The 19,337-nt window shown below is 49.1% G+C and overlaps 12 protein-coding genes across 12 annotated transcripts; 7 read left to right on the top strand and 5 right to left on the bottom strand.

Moving 5' to 3' along the window:
* Positions 1 to 402: 402 nt before the first annotated feature.
* On the top strand, positions 403 to 1,055 carry N7518_007243 (uncharacterized protein; the record flags this gene model as incomplete). Its single annotated transcript, XM_057188170.1, has 3 exons — positions 403 to 565; positions 619 to 896; positions 948 to 1,055. The coding sequence occupies 3 exons, from the start codon at positions 403 to 405 to the stop codon at positions 1,053 to 1,055; spliced, it is 549 nt and encodes a 182-aa protein (XP_057039873.1).
* A 297-nt stretch (positions 1,056 to 1,352) lies between these two features.
* On the bottom strand, positions 1,353 to 1,787 carry N7518_007244 (uncharacterized protein; the record flags this gene model as incomplete). Its single annotated transcript, XM_057188171.1, has 1 exon — positions 1,353 to 1,787. One exon carries the CDS (start codon positions 1,785 to 1,787, stop codon positions 1,353 to 1,355), a length of 435 nt encoding a protein of 144 aa, XP_057039874.1.
* Positions 1,788 to 2,603: 816 nt separating this feature from the next.
* N7518_007245 (uncharacterized protein) lies at positions 2,604 to 3,276 on the top strand (the record flags this gene model as incomplete). Its single annotated transcript, XM_057188172.1, has 2 exons — positions 2,604 to 2,742; positions 2,792 to 3,276. The coding sequence occupies 2 exons, from the start codon at positions 2,604 to 2,606 to the stop codon at positions 3,274 to 3,276; spliced, it is 624 nt and encodes a 207-aa protein (XP_057039875.1).
* Positions 3,277 to 3,496: 220 nt separating this feature from the next.
* On the bottom strand, positions 3,497 to 4,756 carry N7518_007246 (tyrosinase family protein; the record flags this gene model as incomplete). Its single annotated transcript, XM_057188173.1, has 4 exons — positions 3,497 to 3,700; positions 3,778 to 4,331; positions 4,384 to 4,531; positions 4,583 to 4,756. 4 exons carry the CDS (start codon positions 4,754 to 4,756, stop codon positions 3,497 to 3,499), a joined length of 1,080 nt encoding a protein of 359 aa, XP_057039876.1.
* Positions 4,757 to 5,047: 291 nt separating this feature from the next.
* Positions 5,048 to 6,520, top strand: N7518_007247 (uncharacterized protein; the record flags this gene model as incomplete). Its single annotated transcript, XM_057188174.1, has 4 exons — positions 5,048 to 5,780; positions 5,833 to 6,180; positions 6,273 to 6,428; positions 6,486 to 6,520. 4 exons carry the CDS (start codon positions 5,048 to 5,050, stop codon positions 6,518 to 6,520), a joined length of 1,272 nt encoding a protein of 423 aa, XP_057039877.1.
* A 720-nt stretch (positions 6,521 to 7,240) lies between these two features.
* On the bottom strand, positions 7,241 to 8,235 carry N7518_007248 (RNA recognition motif domain-containing protein; the record flags this gene model as incomplete). The annotated part of the gene is made up of 3 exons (XM_057188175.1): positions 7,241 to 7,430; positions 7,495 to 7,842; positions 7,916 to 8,235. 3 exons carry the CDS (start codon positions 8,233 to 8,235, stop codon positions 7,241 to 7,243), a joined length of 858 nt encoding a protein of 285 aa, XP_057039878.1.
* An 83-nt stretch (positions 8,236 to 8,318) lies between these two features.
* On the bottom strand, positions 8,319 to 9,025 carry N7518_007249 (uncharacterized protein; the record flags this gene model as incomplete). The annotated part of the gene is made up of 2 exons (XM_057188176.1): positions 8,319 to 8,595; positions 9,021 to 9,025. The coding sequence occupies 2 exons, from the start codon at positions 9,023 to 9,025 to the stop codon at positions 8,319 to 8,321; spliced, it is 282 nt and encodes a 93-aa protein (XP_057039879.1).
* Positions 9,026 to 9,056: 31 nt separating this feature from the next.
* On the bottom strand, positions 9,057 to 10,009 carry N7518_007250 (transposase; the record flags this gene model as incomplete). Its single annotated transcript, XM_057188177.1, has 2 exons — positions 9,057 to 9,662; positions 9,683 to 10,009. The coding sequence occupies 2 exons, from the start codon at positions 10,007 to 10,009 to the stop codon at positions 9,057 to 9,059; spliced, it is 933 nt and encodes a 310-aa protein (XP_057039880.1).
* Positions 10,010 to 11,418: 1,409 nt separating this feature from the next.
* On the top strand, positions 11,419 to 13,439 carry N7518_007251 (Major facilitator superfamily domain general substrate transporter; the record flags this gene model as incomplete). The annotated part of the gene is made up of 4 exons (XM_057188178.1): positions 11,419 to 11,797; positions 11,858 to 12,612; positions 12,671 to 12,721; positions 12,777 to 13,439. The coding sequence occupies 4 exons, from the start codon at positions 11,419 to 11,421 to the stop codon at positions 13,437 to 13,439; spliced, it is 1,848 nt and encodes a 615-aa protein (XP_057039881.1).
* A 1,579-nt stretch (positions 13,440 to 15,018) lies between these two features.
* N7518_007252 (cytochrome P450) lies at positions 15,019 to 16,793 on the top strand (the record flags this gene model as incomplete). Its single annotated transcript, XM_057188179.1, has 6 exons — positions 15,019 to 15,396; positions 15,449 to 15,533; positions 15,586 to 15,674; positions 15,738 to 16,028; positions 16,090 to 16,138; positions 16,192 to 16,793. The coding sequence occupies 6 exons, from the start codon at positions 15,019 to 15,021 to the stop codon at positions 16,791 to 16,793; spliced, it is 1,494 nt and encodes a 497-aa protein (XP_057039882.1).
* A 418-nt stretch (positions 16,794 to 17,211) lies between these two features.
* N7518_007253 (uncharacterized protein) lies at positions 17,212 to 17,797 on the top strand (the record flags this gene model as incomplete). The annotated part of the gene is made up of 2 exons (XM_057188180.1): positions 17,212 to 17,559; positions 17,639 to 17,797. 2 exons carry the CDS (start codon positions 17,212 to 17,214, stop codon positions 17,795 to 17,797), a joined length of 507 nt encoding a protein of 168 aa, XP_057039883.1.
* A 335-nt stretch (positions 17,798 to 18,132) lies between these two features.
* N7518_007254 (amidohydrolase family protein) lies at positions 18,133 to 19,230 on the top strand (the record flags this gene model as incomplete). The annotated part of the gene is made up of 2 exons (XM_057188181.1): positions 18,133 to 18,434; positions 18,516 to 19,230. 2 exons carry the CDS (start codon positions 18,133 to 18,135, stop codon positions 19,228 to 19,230), a joined length of 1,017 nt encoding a protein of 338 aa, XP_057039884.1.
* Between the last annotated feature and the right edge of the window lie 107 nt (positions 19,231 to 19,337).

A 19,337-nucleotide genomic window follows, 5' to 3' on the forward strand; every position in this document is an offset into this window, starting at 1 on the left:
ATATCATTAAATTAGTATTACGAAGTTAATTTGTAAAAACATAGCTTCTAACTATTTCTAAGATTTTTATTATTATCTAAAAGTAGAGAACCACATCGGGGTTTGGGTCAGCGTTGGACCGATTAAGTTTTGCCATAGATAGTAAAGTTACGATACATCAGAACCTCAACCCTTTTGCATGGCCAAACAGATCACCATGGCCAATGAGGGGGACGGGTGGACCTCTATAACTGCCTACGTGTACCATCTGACGCCATCAAACTCGGCGACCAGCGATTTTAGGCGTGTAACCGTGACGGCTCCTTCTGGCAGGTAGGAAGGGCCCGAAGAGGTGAGACCGTCTGAGAACAATTCATCTTGCCCTCTCTCTATACACCGTGCTGCACTTGATCCCTGTCCACCATGCCCTCCTTCCTTGCTGCAATCTCCTTCCTGTTTGCTCTCAGCACCAGCATCAACCTCACATCCGCCGCTCATGCCGGCTTCCACGTCCAGTTCCCATGGATGACCCGCGGTCCAAGCCCCAAGACCCGCCCAGAGATAGATTGGTATAACCCTTTCTGCGGTATGTTCCTTTCTGTCTCCTGTCTAGCAGTAGCGTAGGCTGATACAGAGAAGGGGAGATAGTGCATAATCCCCAACGATACTCCCGCCGCTCCCGTAGTTTCCTCTCATTCTCCGGCCATCCTGGAGACCTTGTGACGGCCCTCTATACTCGACATAGAGTGCCAAGGAAAAGAGATGACTTCCCCTACATTATCTTGCAAGATGTGCCCATCCAGCCTTCGGGGCAGCTGTGTGTGAATGTTACAATACCATTTCAGACCAAGGTCAACGAGATGGGAGTTATATACTTCGAAGCGAGGGATCCGAAGACAGGGGATGTGGAACACTATGTCAGTTGCTCCGGCTTGCAAAAAGAAGAGCTGATGCTGATGCAAAGATAGTGCTCCGATGTCAAAATGGCTGATATGGAGGCTCTTCCGGAGGAACATCCGGCTATGTGTGCGGCTAAAAATGAGACACTTATCCCGATGCCGGATGAGTACTTGTAGATACAGGCTGGAGAGCTGTAATGTTCTGCAATTATTATGTGTAGTTCGCTTCTAAACGTGCAACTTTACGCCCCTCTCATATTAGTCGACAGGCTCTAGCGCGTACAATGTGCAGAGAGACTGGACATAATACAAATACGTGCAGAAAAGATAGCCGAGATAGTGCTTGATATACTCTGTTGATAATGTATACTGCTATGTAACAAACGTTGTGGAGAGAATGCGGTGCCCGCATGTTATAGACGTTTTTAAAGCTCGTTCCATGCGAGACTTTGGTTATCCGCAGCCGAGTAGTGTCTAGACGACCTCGTCTTCATCCACCCCGTAGGTGTGTCGTTTCTCGAGCGCCTCGTCTTCATCCAACCCGTAGGTGTGTCGTTTCTCGAGCGCCTCGTCTTCATCCAACCCGTAGGTGTGTCGTTTCTCGAGCGCCTCGTCTTCATCCAACCCGTAAGTGTGTCGTTTCTCGAGCGCCTCGTCTTCATCCAACCCGTAAGTGTGTCGTTTCTTGAGCGCCTCGTCTTCATCCACTCCGTAGGTGTGTCGCTTCTCGAGTGTCTCGTCTTCATCCACTCCGTAGGTATGACGCTTTTCGACCGTACTAGGGAGATAGACACGGTTGATTGGCTGCCCCGCGCGGCGAGCCAAATCAGCGGCAGGAACTGCTGCGGACTGGACAGGGAGGATATTCAGGCCGAGGCTGGCGAGGCTGAGCAGGGTGGTGAAATGCATTGTTGGAGTTTGGTGGTGAGCAGATGCTTTGGTTGTGCGAGGCAAAGAAGTGGATTGTTGGTGAGATATTTTTAGTGCTCATGCCCTTCGGAATTTATACGTTTCGCGATCTGAAGGTGAACAAGAGGAGTGGGTTAGATGCCGAGTCAAAGTGCCGACTCAAATCTTCCCCTCATCTAATCGACGATCACTACTAAGAATAGAGGAGTAGGAGGCCTTACATGTAGTTGTAAATCTGTAATGCATATGATGTGATCCGCTCTATAGATACGGAGTAGGTATTGTTCGTACTTGTGTACGCCCCACTCTCGGACCGAAGCGAGAGTGGGGCGTGCACAGCCCTGGAAGTACTAGTGTGGAGATAAGCATTACCCACAATTCTTACTTCACTTCTCAACTACCACCTACCTATTTGGTCCTAAGAGGGGCGCGATAACCCGAAATTCCTCGAGATTCATTGACTAGCCACCTGGCGAGCAAGAAGCCAAATCAGGGTGTCGTCATTATTTGCCCCAAGGATGATCCTCGTGTCTATCTCTCGTGATGAGTACGGAGTAGGGTAGGATTATTTGTGGAGCCGCAAACTGCACTACGTGTACTCCTCTGCTTACTGGCAGTCTCCACTTCATTGAAAAAACAATCTGGTGAATAGAGCATCTCGACAGTTGCGTCTTCGGGACCATCGTGACTTACCCACCCAAGGCTGAGCGGATACGGCCATAGATGTGTTAGACACAATTAACCCGCTCCTGATGCTGAAAAAATCCCGTCTCCCTCTGCTAACCCTCCACGCACCACCCTACCAGCACACCCAAGATGTTCCCTAAGTCCGTGGCACCCCAATTAAGCGGCCCCTACCTCGGCCTGCTCGCAGCACTGAGCGTATGCCTCGTCCTGAATCTGGGCGCCCTCTTCTTCTCACTCCGCATCTTAACACGCGGAACGCGGGGATACAGTGCGCCATATCCCTGCTTCTCCTCGCACTCATGACTAACGCACAGTAGCCTACCTCGCCGGCGACCGACCTCGTGAGCTCCCCATAAAGGTCCGCACCATCCAAGCCGCCTTCCACGACGACCCCTCCCACTACGGGATGGAAGGCATCACGGCCACGGCTGAATGGAATGCAATCCGCCCTCCCGGCAAGGGGTTCGTTTTTCTAGGGGAGGAGCACTTCGCATTTGATGTGTCGATGTGGCACCAGATGCACTGCCTTAACCACATACGCGCGGTGCTTGTCAACGGGGACGACGGGTCGGACCATACTGCGCACTGCTTCCATTACCTACGGCAGGGCATTCTCTGCGCCGCTGACACAACCCTAGAGTCGGGCGGTACGAACATGAAATTGGCTAATGGGGATAAAGTTGCTACGGGCGGAGGAACTGTGCATACCTGCCGGGATTGGAGACAAGTGCATGATTGGATGGAGAACCAGCATAAGGAGTGGACACCGGACATGTATACAAGGTTTCAGGAATCTAGTTAATAGTATAATATAGAGATTCTGCGTCGTATGGAACTAGACAATTTTTTGGGGGTTCGGAGAGTACCCAACTATGTGCGTAGAACTAGTTGAGCAAGGCACCTCGCCTCTCGTTTCCCTTTACCAAGAACGAGAAGCCAGGTAGGGCGGAGCCTAACTCGAGTGAATGTGGCCCTGATATGACTAAACTCCAAGGTATGGTACTAGTCTAGTCTATTACCCATCACTCCTCGTCCGTATACCGGTAACACAACGGCCAACCCTCTGTATCAAACACCTTCCTTGGTGCCACGGGCACACTCTGAACGTCGAAGGACATCTGATGATCTGCGTGCGCATCAAGGTCGTAGCGTGGGTCAGTCATATTGTGCGGGGTTAGAGGCATGCCCGAAAAGGCGGCGAAGTTAGATGGGTGATGGCGCTGCCACTGTAAAACTCATGTTAGTAGCGTCGCACTGCAGCAGAAATACGGAGCGGGAAGGTATCATAGGTTCGGGGGCGCACCTCACTCCACAACCGGTCGAGTTGCGCATGATGAAGCCAAAAGAGTGGGTCATTAGGCGTGAAGCTGATTGCCATACCTTGGCAATCCTCCTCCGGCAGGGTCTTCGGGCAGTCCCCCGCCAAATCGCCCCCAACAAAATTGTGTACGTGGTTGTGCATTAGTGTCATTGCGCGCTGGAACCTAAAAAAGTCGCCCGTGGTTTTCTCGGTCGAGTTACGGATGAAGTCCGGACCGAGGGTGCGGTTTTGAGGCAGCTCATGGGGGTACCAGCCGGTTATGAGCGTCAGATTCCTCCGCAGCGGGTGTGGGATCGGCCAGGAAAGCTCGAAGTTCCCGGTGGACGGGGCAAAAGCGCCGGTGGTGACGGTACAGTCCGCCTCGGGGGAGGAATCGCAGTCCCCCGTTCCGCCTAGCCCGTACTCCGGTGAGTCCTCGAATACTGGCGAGCCGAACAGGGCTGCGTGATCGCGCGACCAGTCCCAGTATGGTGTTGGCCCACTGTATCCGCAAGTGTTGCGGAGTGAGGTGTCGAATAGGTAGGTGAACCAGCGATCTGCGCTCATGTAAGTATGCGCCTGGGGAAGATAAGGAGGGACGGAACGCACGCCACGGCAAAAAGTAGGCATTCCTATGCGCGCTGTGCTCCACTGATGCGTGCGAATAAGAGAAGTCGTCGTATAGGCTCCTCTTCCCCTCAAGCACCGTCTGGTCCTTCGTCAAGGACAGCCGTTCGTGTCGTATGCTTGCCAGGCACTACTCAGCATAAGCAACGGACACGTTACATACGGAGGAAGGAGGGCGCACCTTGACAGCCCCCACCCACTCGGCTTTCTCGCTGTTCGTCAACGTCCGCCATTCTTTGCGTATCAGCAGCTTGCTACACTTTTGTGGTTGTTCCTCGTGCGCATATGAGAGGTGGACGCTGGGGAGGACGGCGAGGACGGTGAGTACGTAGAGGAACAAAATCGAACAGCCCATGGCTATAATTCAGCCAGGAATGAGATAGAGAGTAGGTCGCGATAGTCGCAGTATTAAATAATACCCTAACTAGTTAGCTTGCTGTGCATGATGGAAGAAGTCGCCTATGCAGACCCCGCCTTTAGATTAACCCTAAGGGACTTTACGCCTTAATTCGCTGGTTGCTTGAAGCCAGACATATCCAGTGCCACGAATTGGCCTCTAAATTGCCCTAGTCACACAGTCTCTTACTGTATCGTGGTGCCTTTTCCGCTCTTCACTCACATCCATCTTCAAGCCACAAGCACAACGATGCACACCTCTATCTACCTCTCCCGCTTCATTGCTCTCCTCCTCTGCATCGCCTTCCCCCTATACCTCGCCATCCATGGCTCTACCTCGTTGTCCGACATCGCAGTTCTCCTCTCCTCCCTCTCCGAGCGCGCCGAAGCCCTTCACGCCGAGCTCACCTCCCCGCTTGCCGCCCCTCCAGCGCCAATCTCCAAAGAAGCCTTCAAAGCTTCCACCGAGCCCGCCAAACCCGTGCGCGCACCCGAAGGCGAGAGAAGGAAGATATACCCCCCCCTTCCCAATGGACTGGCGCACTGCATCAACTCCTTCGAGCAGTATCCGTTCCTCGCCGAGCAAGTGCTCCAGCGGAAGCATGCGCGGTATTCCAAGCAGACGCCCGCGCAGAAGGCGATAAGCAACAAGCTCGGGTATCCTGCGCACTTCGAGAAAGCTAGGAAGGGGATCGAAGTGAACGCCCGGTTCTCGGAAAAGATCGCGCAGATTGCGAGGGAGGATTACCACACCGGCCCGCAAGCGCTGGAGGACATTGAAGACGCGGAGTTTGGAGTTGTGGACCTGGCGTTTGGACATCTTTCGCGAGACTGGAGCACCCAGGGCGCAAGGGAGAGGCAGGCCGTGTTTCCGCCTGTTCTAAGTGGGCTTGAGCAACATTTTGGCGGGAACACGAAAGGGAAGAAGGTACTTGTACCCGGAAGCGGTATGGGCAGGCTGGCAAGCGATCTCGCTGATCTAGGTGCGTCCATCTTACTCCCTTGAGTGGAAGGCGCGACCTCACATCGGTGCAGGGTACGACGTCACGGCCAATGAGCTGGACTACGGCTCCATCCTGGCCTACCACCTGCTAACGAACCATACGACCTCGCTGCACCAGCACACCCTGCAGCCCTTCCTGACCAAATGGACGTACCAGGCCAACCCCTCCTCGCGGTATTCCGCCCTAACGGTGCCGGACCACTGGCCAAACAAGGCCGTCAAGCTCGTCGAGGGCGACTTCTTGGAGATGTTCCCCGAGGACGGTGAGTTCGACGCCGTCGTCACGCTCTTCTTCATCGACATTTCCAAGAACGTGATTGACTTCCTGAGCAACATACATCGGCTGCTAAAGCCTGGTGGGGTCTGGATCAACCTTGGGCGTACGTTACTGTCCTCCCTTCCTTGAACACTGACATTTAAACTTCTTGTGATCCGTTCACTGCGGAACTCGGGCTGATGTGTATGTACACAGCGCTTAAATGGGGCAGCCACACCGCTCTCCAGCTCTCCGCGGAGGAAGTGCTCCAGCTGGCAGATCTGCTCGGGTTCGATGTGGACTATACGTCAAGGAAGAGCATCGATAGCCTGTATGCCGAGCAGCCGGAGACGTTGCTGAAGTTCACTTATGGTGAGTGCCTGCCGTTTTCTTGTGAGGAGTGAGGACGGTTGCTGATGGCATGGGCAGTTACTCAGTACTGGTCCGCGACGAAGAGGGGGTAATAGGTGCAAAAAATGTCAGAATCTTTGAACATGACAAAATGCGATTCTTTCACTTGCATTAGTACTATATATGGCATCAAACCCCCATTCTCTTCATCGAGATAGCACCCAGTATAACTGTCTCCTTCACTAAACCGATCGGGATCGCTGCTACAATCCGCCGAGAGGATGGTAGTAATAAGCCCTTTATCTTCCACTACGGGCTAACAATTTGGCGTGAACATCGGTCTACCCCGTGATGTCATTCCTAGAGGAGTCTCTTCCACCCTCACTGTTATAAGGCAACTGGAGTAGAAGGCGTATCATGGCGTCCAATGGAATATCCTTGGTATCAATGTTTTGTGCTGGATTCTAGGCCACTACCGGTTGGGTGTTAGCGGCGGTCTCCTCTGTGATTATACTAAGTTATATGCTATTTGAGCGAGTCATGGATTATGGCCAGTAAAGTCGGACAGTGTTGGAGATAATCATGGAGGGACCAATCGGTCTAATTACTTAGAATTTTGGGAATAGAAGAAAAGAATTGGCGGCAGACTGATGCGTGAGCGAGACACGCAATTCGACGAGGAAACGGCTTTGCTCTCCAAGTCTACCTACGTAGGCTTGGTGGCATTAGACTTATAAGTTATAATGGCGCTTAAGATCGGTGGTGGGCGATCATGCAATGTGACACGTCCTATTATTAATAATACTTCTTTTAGGCAAGCCCCTGTACTTAGATCAGGCATCCTTGGGACCACGAGCAAACTGGACGCGTAGCGGACCACCCCACGGTCCTTGCTGGCCATTCAGTGTATCCATAGCTTTCTGGGCTTGCTCGGGAGTACCCACATCGACGAACAGATAGTAGTGCTCGCCCGGATCGAACCGCTTAGCGGGGTGGGGGGCGAAGACCTTGCTAACATTCTCACTGAAAACCACAGGACATCAGTACTGACCACACGATACCAGAAATCCAAGCCATCCAAACTTACACCTTGAATCCTCGGAAGAAAAGCTCGATGTTGCTCTGCACAGCCCCGTGGTCGGTCAACCGCGGCAGACCACCTACATACACGCGGTTGCTGGAGTCACTGTTGACCTTCGCAAAGCTAGGTCTCTCTTGCTGGCGCCAACGATCAATGCGGAACGGCTCAGGCGGGTTCTGAATGCGCTCCTGAGACTTGGCGACACCGGGCTTGATCTTGACAGGGCGACCCAGCATATCGCGGCCATTGAGCTCGGTCATGGCGCGCTCAGCATGCTCCTTGTTCTGCAGGTCAACGAAGCAGTAGGAGGGGTTCCGGCCGGTAAAAGGATCAATGGCAATATCTATGCGCTCGCTATTTTCGGGGGGGTGTTCAGTTGACGACGATTCACGGCTGGGCCAGCAAGTTTCAAGTGGTGCAGGCATACATAGGGAACTCGGCCGCTATGAACAGCGCCTCCACATCCTCCATCTTGGCCGTGTATGGCATGTTGCCGACGTATAGGCGGCGCCCATCGTTAATCGCTTGAGGGACGTGCGCTCCGGGCCGGCTGAAGGCTGCGCGGGAGGTATTGGGGTTGGGGTTGGGGCTCGGGCTCGGGCTAGCGTTGGTGCGCGATGGTGATGGTGTTGGGCTTGCAACCTTCATGCGCCAATTGGGAGAGTTGAAAGCTCGACCATCGGGACGGGCATTTGCAAAGGGAGACTTGGTAGGAGCTGTAGCCGTCTTACCATCCCACCCTGACATTGTCAGGGTGGGTCTGTCCCACATAACAGAAGATTCCCACAAAACAGAAGATTTTCAATTTTACCACTGCTTTAAACACATATTTACATATAACCACCACGACTATCTAAATACCATTTCCCAGGACTACCATATCTAGCCGATAATCTAGCTTCACGTTCAGCTTCAGCCGCGTCCCTTGCCATTTGAGCCTGTTGTTCAATTTCTGCTAGCCGGGCATGTTTTTCCTGTAGCCTCTGAATCTTCTTCTGGTCGGCCTCCTGCCTTTTTTTGATCATCCGATTTGCATTTGCCGGTATGAGTGCCATTGGACCTGCATTGAGAATTGATTTGCGATTTTTGGGAGCGCTTGCTCGCGATCTGTGGTCCTGAGACTTCTTTAAAGAAACCTCGCAAATTTCAAGCCGTTAGGCCAGAAGAGAACTTGCGTTTATACTTCGACGAATATGCCTTTTTATATGTGTAGATAAATCATCTAGCTTAACCAGATCATTAAGAAGCTTATCATTAAGCTTCTTAACCCGTAGGATAGTATCTGGTGGTGAATTTGTTGCTGAACTGGATGGCTCGGGGGGGGGTGATGGTGTATTGATGATCCTTAGGACTTCCCCCTTAAGTGCCTGCTCCCGTAAAGGACCGATAATTTTCTCGGGATCAAAAGGAAAAATACCACGAGAACTAAAAGATGATCTAATAGTTCGTTGGGTAAAGGTATCACTTCGTATCTTGCCAATCATCTGGAAAAAATCCCGCTTTTGGCTAACACTTCCACCCCATATTACTACTTCATTATTTGACTTTTTGAAGTAGTGTTTAATACATTAGAATGCCTGGCCATCGAGAGGTTGGTATAGGTGGGTAGTATGGGGTAAAAACCAGATTAGGATAATGAATTTGTCGGTACAAAAGGTAGTAAATTCAAGTGAGGTATGAGATAGATGATTATCTATTAGAAGAACACGGGGCCTATCCTTTTGGACCCGGTTTTTTGTAGCCTCATGAAAAGAACAAAGCCATTTGAATGCAGTATCGTTATCAATCCACCCCTTAGGGGTAGGTTTAATACAAAAATCGGGAATTGTGATATTGGTATACCATTCTTCTATCTGCCGGCATCCTTTCACTAAGAACCACGGTAGCATCGCCCAACCATCTACAGCAATGCATTCAATACCAGTAATTGATTCAGCGAGACCACCGGTAGCAATATGACTAGTCGAACGAGAAGATACAACTTTACGTGGCTTTCCTTGGCCAATTTGGTAGCCGGTCTTATCCCAATTGTAAATCTCATGAGGTAGGAGTTTGTACTCTTCCATGACCTTTAAGAAATGGTGAAACCAGAGAGTAAGACCCTCAATACTCTCACTATCCATACGCGCCTTTTCCTTAGGTTTTTGTGTGATATATTTGAGGTGGGGGGTAGTCTGGTAAGGAAGCGATATACCCAGTTGTGACCGACGGAAATGTCAACACCCGCGCGTTGTAAAAGTCGGTTTACAGTCTCTTCAATCTCTTCGGGTGTAGGTTGAATATAATTGGCATCTAGCAAAGTGACCCAGCTAATAAGTGCCTTTTCCTGAATTGGACTAAGTGTTTTAGAAAGGTCGGTACGGTCGGAATGAGTCTTGCCACCATGGACGCGCGCGTAGAGGGTTGTGTACAGAACAGAGAATTCTCGCGCCAATGGGGCGATTTTTGGTTTTTTTCTTTGATAGTAGGCTTTGACAGCCAGTTGCATTTCATCCTCTGAATATTTGGCTTTTTTCGGCATCGTGTTGTGGTAAAAAAATTGGTAGGAAGTTGGTGTAAAAAGAAAAATCTTCTGTTTTGTGGGAATCTTCTGTTATGTGGGACAGACCCATACCTGGAACAGGTATGGGGGCGGTAAGACGGCTATAATGTAGATATCGATTAGTCGAGACTTTTTGGGGTATTTTTGTAGGACGATCTTACTCTGTTGCTCCTCCAGTCTAGGGCTCTCGATATCATTCATAATTTTTGAGAAAGGATTCCAGTAACGGAAATATTAATCTGCCCACACAGTACACCAAAATAATTTCACAAAAACTAAAGAAATCGACTTGGGCAAATTGCAGCTCCCACTTTTTTTTTAGAGTGCAAATAGTGCAAACTATCAATCCACTTTACTATTTAAGCCACTCGCATTTTTTCTTCTTCCCTTAATTTTCTCTTCATCAAATACCTTTCTTTTCTTTTTTTTAGTTTGTATAGCCGTTTTTCTTCAAAAATGGCCGTATTAACCTTGTGGTTGTGCATGGCAAGCCCATAGCTTGTAGCTTTGTTCAGCTTGCCAAGCTTCTCCAAGGACATACATCGCCAAGCTGTCCCCGATATGATGAATTCTTTTATGGACGGGACAGTTGAAATTTCAGAATGTGAGTGTCAAGTGCTTTTTTTATTTTTATTTTTTTCTCCTCGCTCTTATGATGAGTGACCTTTTCACACAGACCTGTTCTGAACTATATTGTTGATAAACATTGTTATATAAATGTTATCTGACAGAGCCTCTTGACTTTCTTCTCTTGTCGAGTCTATGAGATCATTGCTAATATGATTTACAGATTTTCACAGATTTTCACAATTGACCTAATTTATAATGAAATTCATACCTTGTAATTAACTTAACATACATGTTTCCTTCTATTATTCAGTTCGTAGTATCTTGATCTTTTTAAACACTTTCAAGTTGAAAGAAAGGAGCCGAGGTCTAGTCATGATTAGTCATCAATATGGGAGAAGATCGTGCCCTAGTTGGATGGAAGTGCTGATTGACATCGTAGTACTTCCCACTCATCTCCATCAAGGCTATGAATCATTCTTCACTTTATTCTACTTGACTTTCTTGCGCAGGCGCAGCCCGAAATGGGTAAACAGCACATCATGATCCTTTGTTTGCAATGAGCCACTTTCAAGAATACCCCAATTAGTTCAGTCCCCCCTCCAACCTCATGCCCGTTCTTTGACAGCTTCTTTGATAGATCCACCTGAATGTTTCTTGCATGTGCATTGATGTACTCCATTCATGAGAGGAAAGAGACCTATAGTCATGTGTTTTGCTTGCTTTCGAGTTTCTTTGTTCCGGGAACCCAGTCCTTCCCAACCCTAAAAACCAAACATCGTCTCTTCAATCCTTTTCTCCGTAGACTTCAAAATAGAGAGATGCTAGAAAAGGAGAAAATTGACACCACGCTGTCCGAGAAGGTCGTTCCAGCGCCACTCGGAACAGATGCCGAGCGAGCACGGCGCAGTCTCAATGCCAAACTCTCCAATCCGTTGGCTGGGTTCAGCCATACCGAACTGCGGAATCAGGGGCGCACATTTGCCGAGCTCCACGAGATGGGCGATGAATCCGATATCCGCGCTTTCGAGTTGGGTGCTGTGCTGGCACAGTGTCCAGAACAATATGCCAATGTGACTGGTTTAACAAACCAGGAGAAGGGAGTATTGCGCCGGGAGTTCACGAATCGCTGGTCACAGCCATGGAAAATGTATGCTGTCATTACACTGTGTTCTTTATCCGCTACAGTTCAGGGAATGGGTAAGTAGTTCAGACCGAGAAGTTTCCAAGCCCCGAGGAATGCCGTGCTGACAATACCAGACCAAACGGTCGTCAACGGAGCCCAGATATTCTACAAACACCAATTCGGCATCGGCGACGAATCCTCCCGGAGTGCCTGGCTCGTCGGTCTAGTAAACTCAGCACCATACCTCTGCTGCGCCTTCATCAGCTCCTGGCTGACAGTCCCATTCAACCACTGGTTCGGGCGCCGCGGTACGATATTCATAGCATGCTGCTTATCTGCAATCACCTGTCTCTGGCAGGGGTTCGTCTCAACATGGTGGGCGATGTTCATTGCGCGATTCATGCTAGGCTTCGGCATCGGCCCCAAATCAGCAACTGTGCCGATATACGCGGCCGAAACTGCACCACCGTCCATCCGTGGTGCATTGGTCATGCAGTGGCATATGTGGACGGCGTTCGGGATTATGATCGGCTATGCGTCGGACCTCATCTTCTACAATGTCGACTCGACTGTTATCGTCGGCTTGAATTGGCGCTGTATGATGGCCTCGGCGATGTTCCCGGCGCTGGTCGTTTGCTGTTTTGTCTTTGCTTGTCCTGAGTCGCCGCATTGGTATATGCGCGAGAAGCAGTATTACCGTGCTTATAGGTCTATCTGTGAGCTGCGGAATCATAAAATTCAGGCAGCTCGTGACCTGTACTATATGCATACCCTTCTGGAGGCTGAGGATAGGATGAAGCTTGGACGTAATGAGCTGTTGGAACTGGTTAAAGTCCCGCGAAATCGGCGAGCGATGTTGGCGTCTCAGATTGTCATGTTCATGCAGCAGGTGAGTGTAGATCTTCGCAAGACATACCGAAGTAATTGCAGAGTACTAACTTGAGCAGTTTTGCGGTGTGAACGTTATCTCATACTATTCTTCCGAGATATTTCTCGAGGTCAGTCCAATCCATCAATCCTCCTTCCTCTTCACATTATTAACATAAGCCCCAGGCCAAATTTTCTCCTGCAGCTGCCCTAGCCGCCTCACTAGGCTGGGGCCTAATCAACTGGCTCTTATCCATACCGGCAATTTACACCATTGACACATTCGGCCGACGCAATCTCCTTCTACTCACCTTTCCACTCATGTCCACGGCGCTGTTATTTACAGGGTTCAGCTTCTGGATCCCAGAAAGCAGCCACAATGCACGTCTCGCCTGCATCGCTCTAGGAACATACCTTTTCGGCGTAGTCTACTCCCCCGGCGAGGGACCCGTGCCATTCACATACACAGCCGAAGTATACCCGCTATATGTGCGGTCGTACGGCATGGCGCTAGGCACAGCAACAATGTGGTTTTGCAATTTCATCCTGGCCGTGACGTGGCCGTCGCTGCGCGCTGCGTTTACAATACAGGGGGCTTTTGCTTGGCATGCAAGCTGGTGTTTGGTTGGGTGGTGGATGGTGCTTTTGTTTATGCCTGAGACGAAGGGGAAGACGCTTGAGGAGTTGGATCGGGTTTTTTCTGTGCCGACGAGGCTCCATGCCCAGTATGGCTTGAGGCAAATTGGGCTTTTCGTACAACGGTATTTGTTGAGGAGGGATATCAGACCGGAGGTTCTTTATGAGAGGGAGGAGTTGGTCAAGGCTCAGGATGTGGGATTTAATGCGTGATGAGATGGGTATGGAGTGACATTTGGTCTACATTGGAAGAGATGGATTCAAGGGGTAATGTCCTTTGTTAGATCGTTTTGTTTCTGTTTTACTATAGAACTATAGAACTACTCTGACATATTAGTGTTTCTAATGAACAAACTTGGAAGTTATATCCCAATGTAACCCCCCTCACAGAAGGATTAGTCCGAATTGCAATGCCTCGAGAAAGACCACGAGTCTAGGTGCTTTTGCTTGCAGTTTGTATGGAGGCGGCTTCCTGTGATTTGGTTGTTGAGATTCATGAGAATAAATAGTGATTTCCATCAATTTTATTTTCTTACTGGCGCCTCTGACTACTCTAGTTTGTAGCTTTTGCATAAAGGATTGGCATAATAGATTATCTTATATTCGGTCAACGTCCGAACCCAATCAGCTGGACCCCAGGTGCATGGTGGCGCACCCACCCAACAGCGCGAAATAGGCATAGAATGGATGCGCTTGTATGCAAAGGATATAGCCAATCGGAGTATACCACAAGGTCATTGTTGGTTTTGGCCTCCATAATGTCATTGTCATGGCTACAGAAAACAATTGGTAAATGCAACCTGAATGTAAGTGAACTTGATATTGACCTTAGCCTATATAGACTGTTAATTGAAAAGAAATATATGATTACCAAGCTATAAAATATGAGTCAGACATACGGGTCGACAAAATGATAGTCAGAATAGTAAGATCTTGTTCTATAAAATGGATTGCTCTCGAACTCCTGGTACGAAAGAAATGACCTCGGGGAATTGAAATCAGACGTTCATTGGGCCCACAGCCTTGGGATCCCCAGAATCACCGTAGAAGGGCCTGATTAGGAAGGAGTCAGGAAGCATGCATAAAAAAGCAGGTTTCGCATATCGACCCTAGGAGGCTAAGGTAAGGACCAAGCACTCCATCACGCCTCGACTATTCAAATTCAGCCTTGTAAACCTCGTAATTTCTATAATCGAAAGAATATATAATTTGCTCTTGTATGCTCGGTGCTTAGTGGGCTCTGAAATTACCTATATAATCGTTACATGGTTCGAAGTTGTCGGTAGGCTTTGCAAAGCCATGGATGCCTGAGCTAACCTAAAGAGACCCCGAAATGTAGGCATCAGAACTCGGTCAACTCCGACCTCTGAGGAAATGATGACATACCAAAATAAAATGGGGGTATAAGCCTCCTGATTAACATCAACGGCCCGCCTGAGCGATCCGCTTTAGTCTAAATCCTGGTATGCATGGCGCTAATGCTGACAATATAGACAACAGCCAACAGCGAGTCCAAGATATACTTGAATAGGCTAGTTCATGAGCTGTAGGTCAGGGAAGGTGCGAATCGGTTGACTCGCGCTGGCTGAAACCGGCAAGTTCGACATTTAGGGAAGGAGCAATGGAGGTTTGGTCATTGGCTCGGTATCATTGGATTATTCCACTTTGGGAAGGCGTATACACTTGTCGTCATTGAGCTCCCCCGCTTCGGCCTTATCATTCCGGGGTATAAAGGCTTTCTGGGGACTATCTTATCCAGTCTCAATTCTGTAACTTCTTTCTAGTCATCACAATGCAGAGCACTTTGACTCGACTGGTACTTGCTTTATGCGATGGCTCGTCTACTCTTCGAGATTTGGGTAGCTTGACCTCGATTCTTCTACTTTCTGTCTTGCTGTATAAGTTACTACACGTGCCAGTGGCATCTCCGCCCCGAAGTAACCGTTCCCTTCCGCGCTTGCAATTGCCTGGTTGGAAGGTCGCCCAGTTGTTCTTTGAGAAGAGGTTTGATTTCATCAAAGATGGCTTCAAGGCTACATCATCTTCTATCTATCAGACCAGTCTGTTCCGACATACCGCCATTGTTCTATCTGGGGATGACGGCCGGAAAGTCTTCTTCAAGGAGAAGGGTCTTGGCTTACATGATACATTCTCAATCATGATGGGCAGTGTAAGACCCCGGTGATTGCTTCGGTCTCGTAACAACTAAATTCTTGCATTAGGGCGCTGCTCAATTTGATCCCCATCAAGTTGGCGGCGTAGTCAGACGAATGGCTTCGATTCAACGAAGTGATAATCTTCAGAAGTGTTGGTCTTTTCCGTTCTCGAAGAGGTTGAAGATTGACTAATATAAATACAGTGATTCCATTGATCCTGTCCGAATGCCAGCGTAAAATGGACGCATGGGGTAGCGAGCGTATTCTCGACCCCTGCTCTTCCCTTCACGAGGTGCGTGTATCTGACTTCTATCTTTAGTAGATGGGGAAACTGAGACATCTGATTTTATCTTAGGTCACTTTTCAATTGGTCATGCGAATTGCTTCATTTGATATCTCCAATGACCCAGTGCTTTCAGCTCGTCTCAAGTCACTTGTCGACACTATCGACTCTATCACTAACCCATACTCAACTTGGTTGCCTTGGTTACCTGGCCCAGCCTTGTTCTACAAGTTCTTTGCTTCTGTTCAAATTTACATAACTGTCCAAGCGGCCATTAACACTAGGAAAATGAGCGGAATCAAGAGGAATGATATGCTGCAGCAGATGATTGATGATGGAGATGGTACAATTCAAATCTTTGGGGTATGTATTCCAAATTTTCTGTTCTTTAAGTATTTTCATCGGGGATCTGACTCTCTCAAAGTGCATATTAGGATTATCCCTAGCTGGATCTCGTGCCACTGGAACAATAGGTAAGTTTGATATTCACACCGAATATAACAACACTGATAGTTATTCCTTCTAGTAACATGGCTAATCATGCAAATCTCTTCGGACCCAACTTGGTCCTCAAATGTTCAAGATGAGATCAGAACCTTTATATCTACCCACACGCCCTCATCAGCCTCTCTCTCTGGGAACACCCTCACCCAAGCCCTCTCAGAGATCCCACTCACAGCCTGGGAATCTCAAACACCTAATCTCGACCTCTGTATACGCGAAACACTGCGCACCTCACAGCCATACACAGCAGTGCGAAAGAACGACGGCCCAGATCTTACAATCGGGCCATACGTTATCCCCTCGGGGTCTCTCGTTATTTACCCATTTTCGGACACAGCGCTCAACCCGAACTACTACCCAGACCCAACTCGCTGGGATCCGTCTCGCGGAATTGAAAAGGAAACGCCGTTTATTGGCTGGGGTGCGGGAAAGCATGCCTGCAAAGGCCAGCGACTTGCGACGTTGAGTATGAAACTTGTGGTCGTTTATGCGATGATGCGGTTTGATATCACGATGGTTGATGGGCAGGGCGAAATGATCAATCGTCTTCCTCTTCCCGAATGGAATGATTCTGCAACTTGTCGCCCTAAAGAGGAATGTGGAATCAAGTTTGTTGCGAAGTAATCTTGTATGCTGTCATCATGTATGCTGTTATATGTTATTCTCATTTTATTTCCTTTCTTCGAGCCGACGTTGTATTGATTAGCGTCTGAACAAATATTACTTCTTCTACATTGAAAAATGAAATAAATATACCCAAACTAAGCATAATTATCCTTGTCAAGCATTGGGTACCTCACTCTATTCATCAGGGAAGTACCAGTGACTGTATCTTCATATTTCTTTTATTCGCAATATACGACCATTGATCTTAGCTATATGGCTTTCTGGTGTCTTTTTAATCTCTTTTTTTGGTATGTTTTATATGTACTGGTCTTTTATCTGATTTTTATTTACCTGGGATGGTTAGCCACATGACTCGTGTATGATAGCTTCACCATCTCACATCCTCCCTCTGCAATCAACTACAACCAACAATAAAATGGCTACAAGAACAATTTATCTCATATCAGCTCGCAATACACCCTTCCAAAGAGCCCACTTCTCAATATTTGTCCCGTCAGCTACCAATCCCGACCGGGGAACCAAAATCCACGCGGTTGGGGCACCAATGGCAGGCTATGCCCTGGAATTCAAGCGAAACTACAATCCCAGTCTCGACCCTCACGACCAGACCTTTCCAATCGGCCAGGTCGCCTCGTCCGACATCGTTGATTCTCCAGATGCAGCTCCATCTATCGACTCCACCCCCCGAGGGAAGATCGAACTAGCGGCGACACAAATCCCCACTCCGGGGATCAACCAGAACTTCATGGCCCCTGTCAATGATGTGAGTGAATACAACATAGGCATATACTCTACGGAAGTATTGTAAGATCTGGATCAAGCTCACACACTTGGCTTTCCAGACCACCAACAAGCGGTGTCAAGAATGGACTATGGAATATGTCCGCCATTTGGTTGCTAAGGGCCTGATCGATGAAGAAGCGATTGAAATCGTTCAGTCTAAACGTGATCCACCTACTCATGGAATTGGGCTGCGATCTGTGGCTAGACATATCACGTAGGGGACACGACCTAGAATAGGAAACAATAATATGTCCATTCCATCTCCGCCGCCAACCGCTCCCCGCATCCGCCCCGACCCCGAACCGCCGTCGGATGCTTTCCTTGTATACGCAATGTACTTATCAGGTTTCACATCCGATGGACATTCCGATGGGAATTCCGATTGACAGGGCTGATGATCCAACGTAACCATGGAAGGCCTGAACGCTTCCGAAGTGCGGGGTCCCCGCATTTACTATAAAGCAGTTGAGAATCATACAGATTATCTCTCCATCCTCAAGCCTGTCTACTTCCTTACTCGCTTATTCCCTTACCCCCTTACTAAACAACCAACATGCTCGGCAAAATCGCCCTCGAAGAAGCCTTCGCGCTCCCCCGATTCCACGAAAAGACAAAATGGTGGGCGGGCATGTTCGCAACCGACACAGACAAGCACACAGCAGAGATTAATGACGTCGGACCAATCCGACTCGACTTCGCCGAGCGCTACGGCGTCGGTCTCCAGATCCTCAGCTACACAGCACCTGGCGTGCAGGACATCTGGGACGCAAAGGAGGCGCAAGCGCTGGCCGTTGAGATCAACGATTATATCGCCGAGAAAGTGAAAGCACACCCTGATCGGTTTGCGGCATTTGCGTAAGTCGCCTCAAATCCATAATTGAAATCAATACATGCACGATAGATATGGACCATGGTACATCCAGCTAACCCAGCCAGCACGCTCTCAATGCACGACCCACAAGAAGCAGCCGCCGAGCTCCGACGCTGCGTAACACAGCACGGGTTCCTAGGGGCCCTAGTGAACGACACGCAGCGTGCGGGTGTCGACGGCGACGACATGATCTTCTACGACAATGAGAAATGGGACGTGTTCTGGGCGACGTGCACTGAGCTCGACGTGCCGCTGTACCTGCACCCGCGCAACCCGACAGGCACGATCTACGACAAGCTCTGGGCTGATCGGAAATGGCTGATTGGGCCTCCGCTGTCGTTCGCGCACGGGGTCAGTCTGCATGTTCTTGGGATGGTGACGAACGGGGTGTTTGATCGGAACCCCAAGCTGCAGGTTATACTGGGCCATTTGGGGGAGCATATCCCGTTTGATATGTGGCGGATTAATCACTGGTTTGAGGATCGGAAGAAGACGCTGGGACTTGCGGAGACGTGTAAGCGGACGATTCGGGAGTATTTTGCGGAGAATTTGTGGATTACGACGTCTGGTCATTTCTCGACTACTACGCTTCACTTTTGTATGGCGGAGGTTGGGGCGGATCGGATTTTGTTCTCGATTGATTATCCGTTTGAGACGTTTGGGGATGCTTGTGAGTGGTTTGATTCGGCGGAGATGTCGGATACGGATCGGTTGAAGATTGGAAGGGAGAATGCGAAGAAGCTGTTTAAGCTTGGGGCTTATAAGGATAGTACAGCTTGAGGTTAGTTTGGGAGAGATAGCTTGGAATGTTCCTATTGAATTTCGTTATGCATTCGCTGTGTCGCGTGCAACATTGCATCTGGGGTATTGAACTGAAGACAAATCGT

The sequence above is a fragment of the Penicillium psychrosexuale genome (assembly GCF_028828465.1).
Source record: "Penicillium psychrosexuale strain IBT 29551 chromosome Unknown utg000004l, whole genome shotgun sequence".
In the NCBI taxonomy this organism is placed as follows: domain Eukaryota; kingdom Fungi; phylum Ascomycota; class Eurotiomycetes; order Eurotiales; family Aspergillaceae; genus Penicillium; species Penicillium psychrosexuale.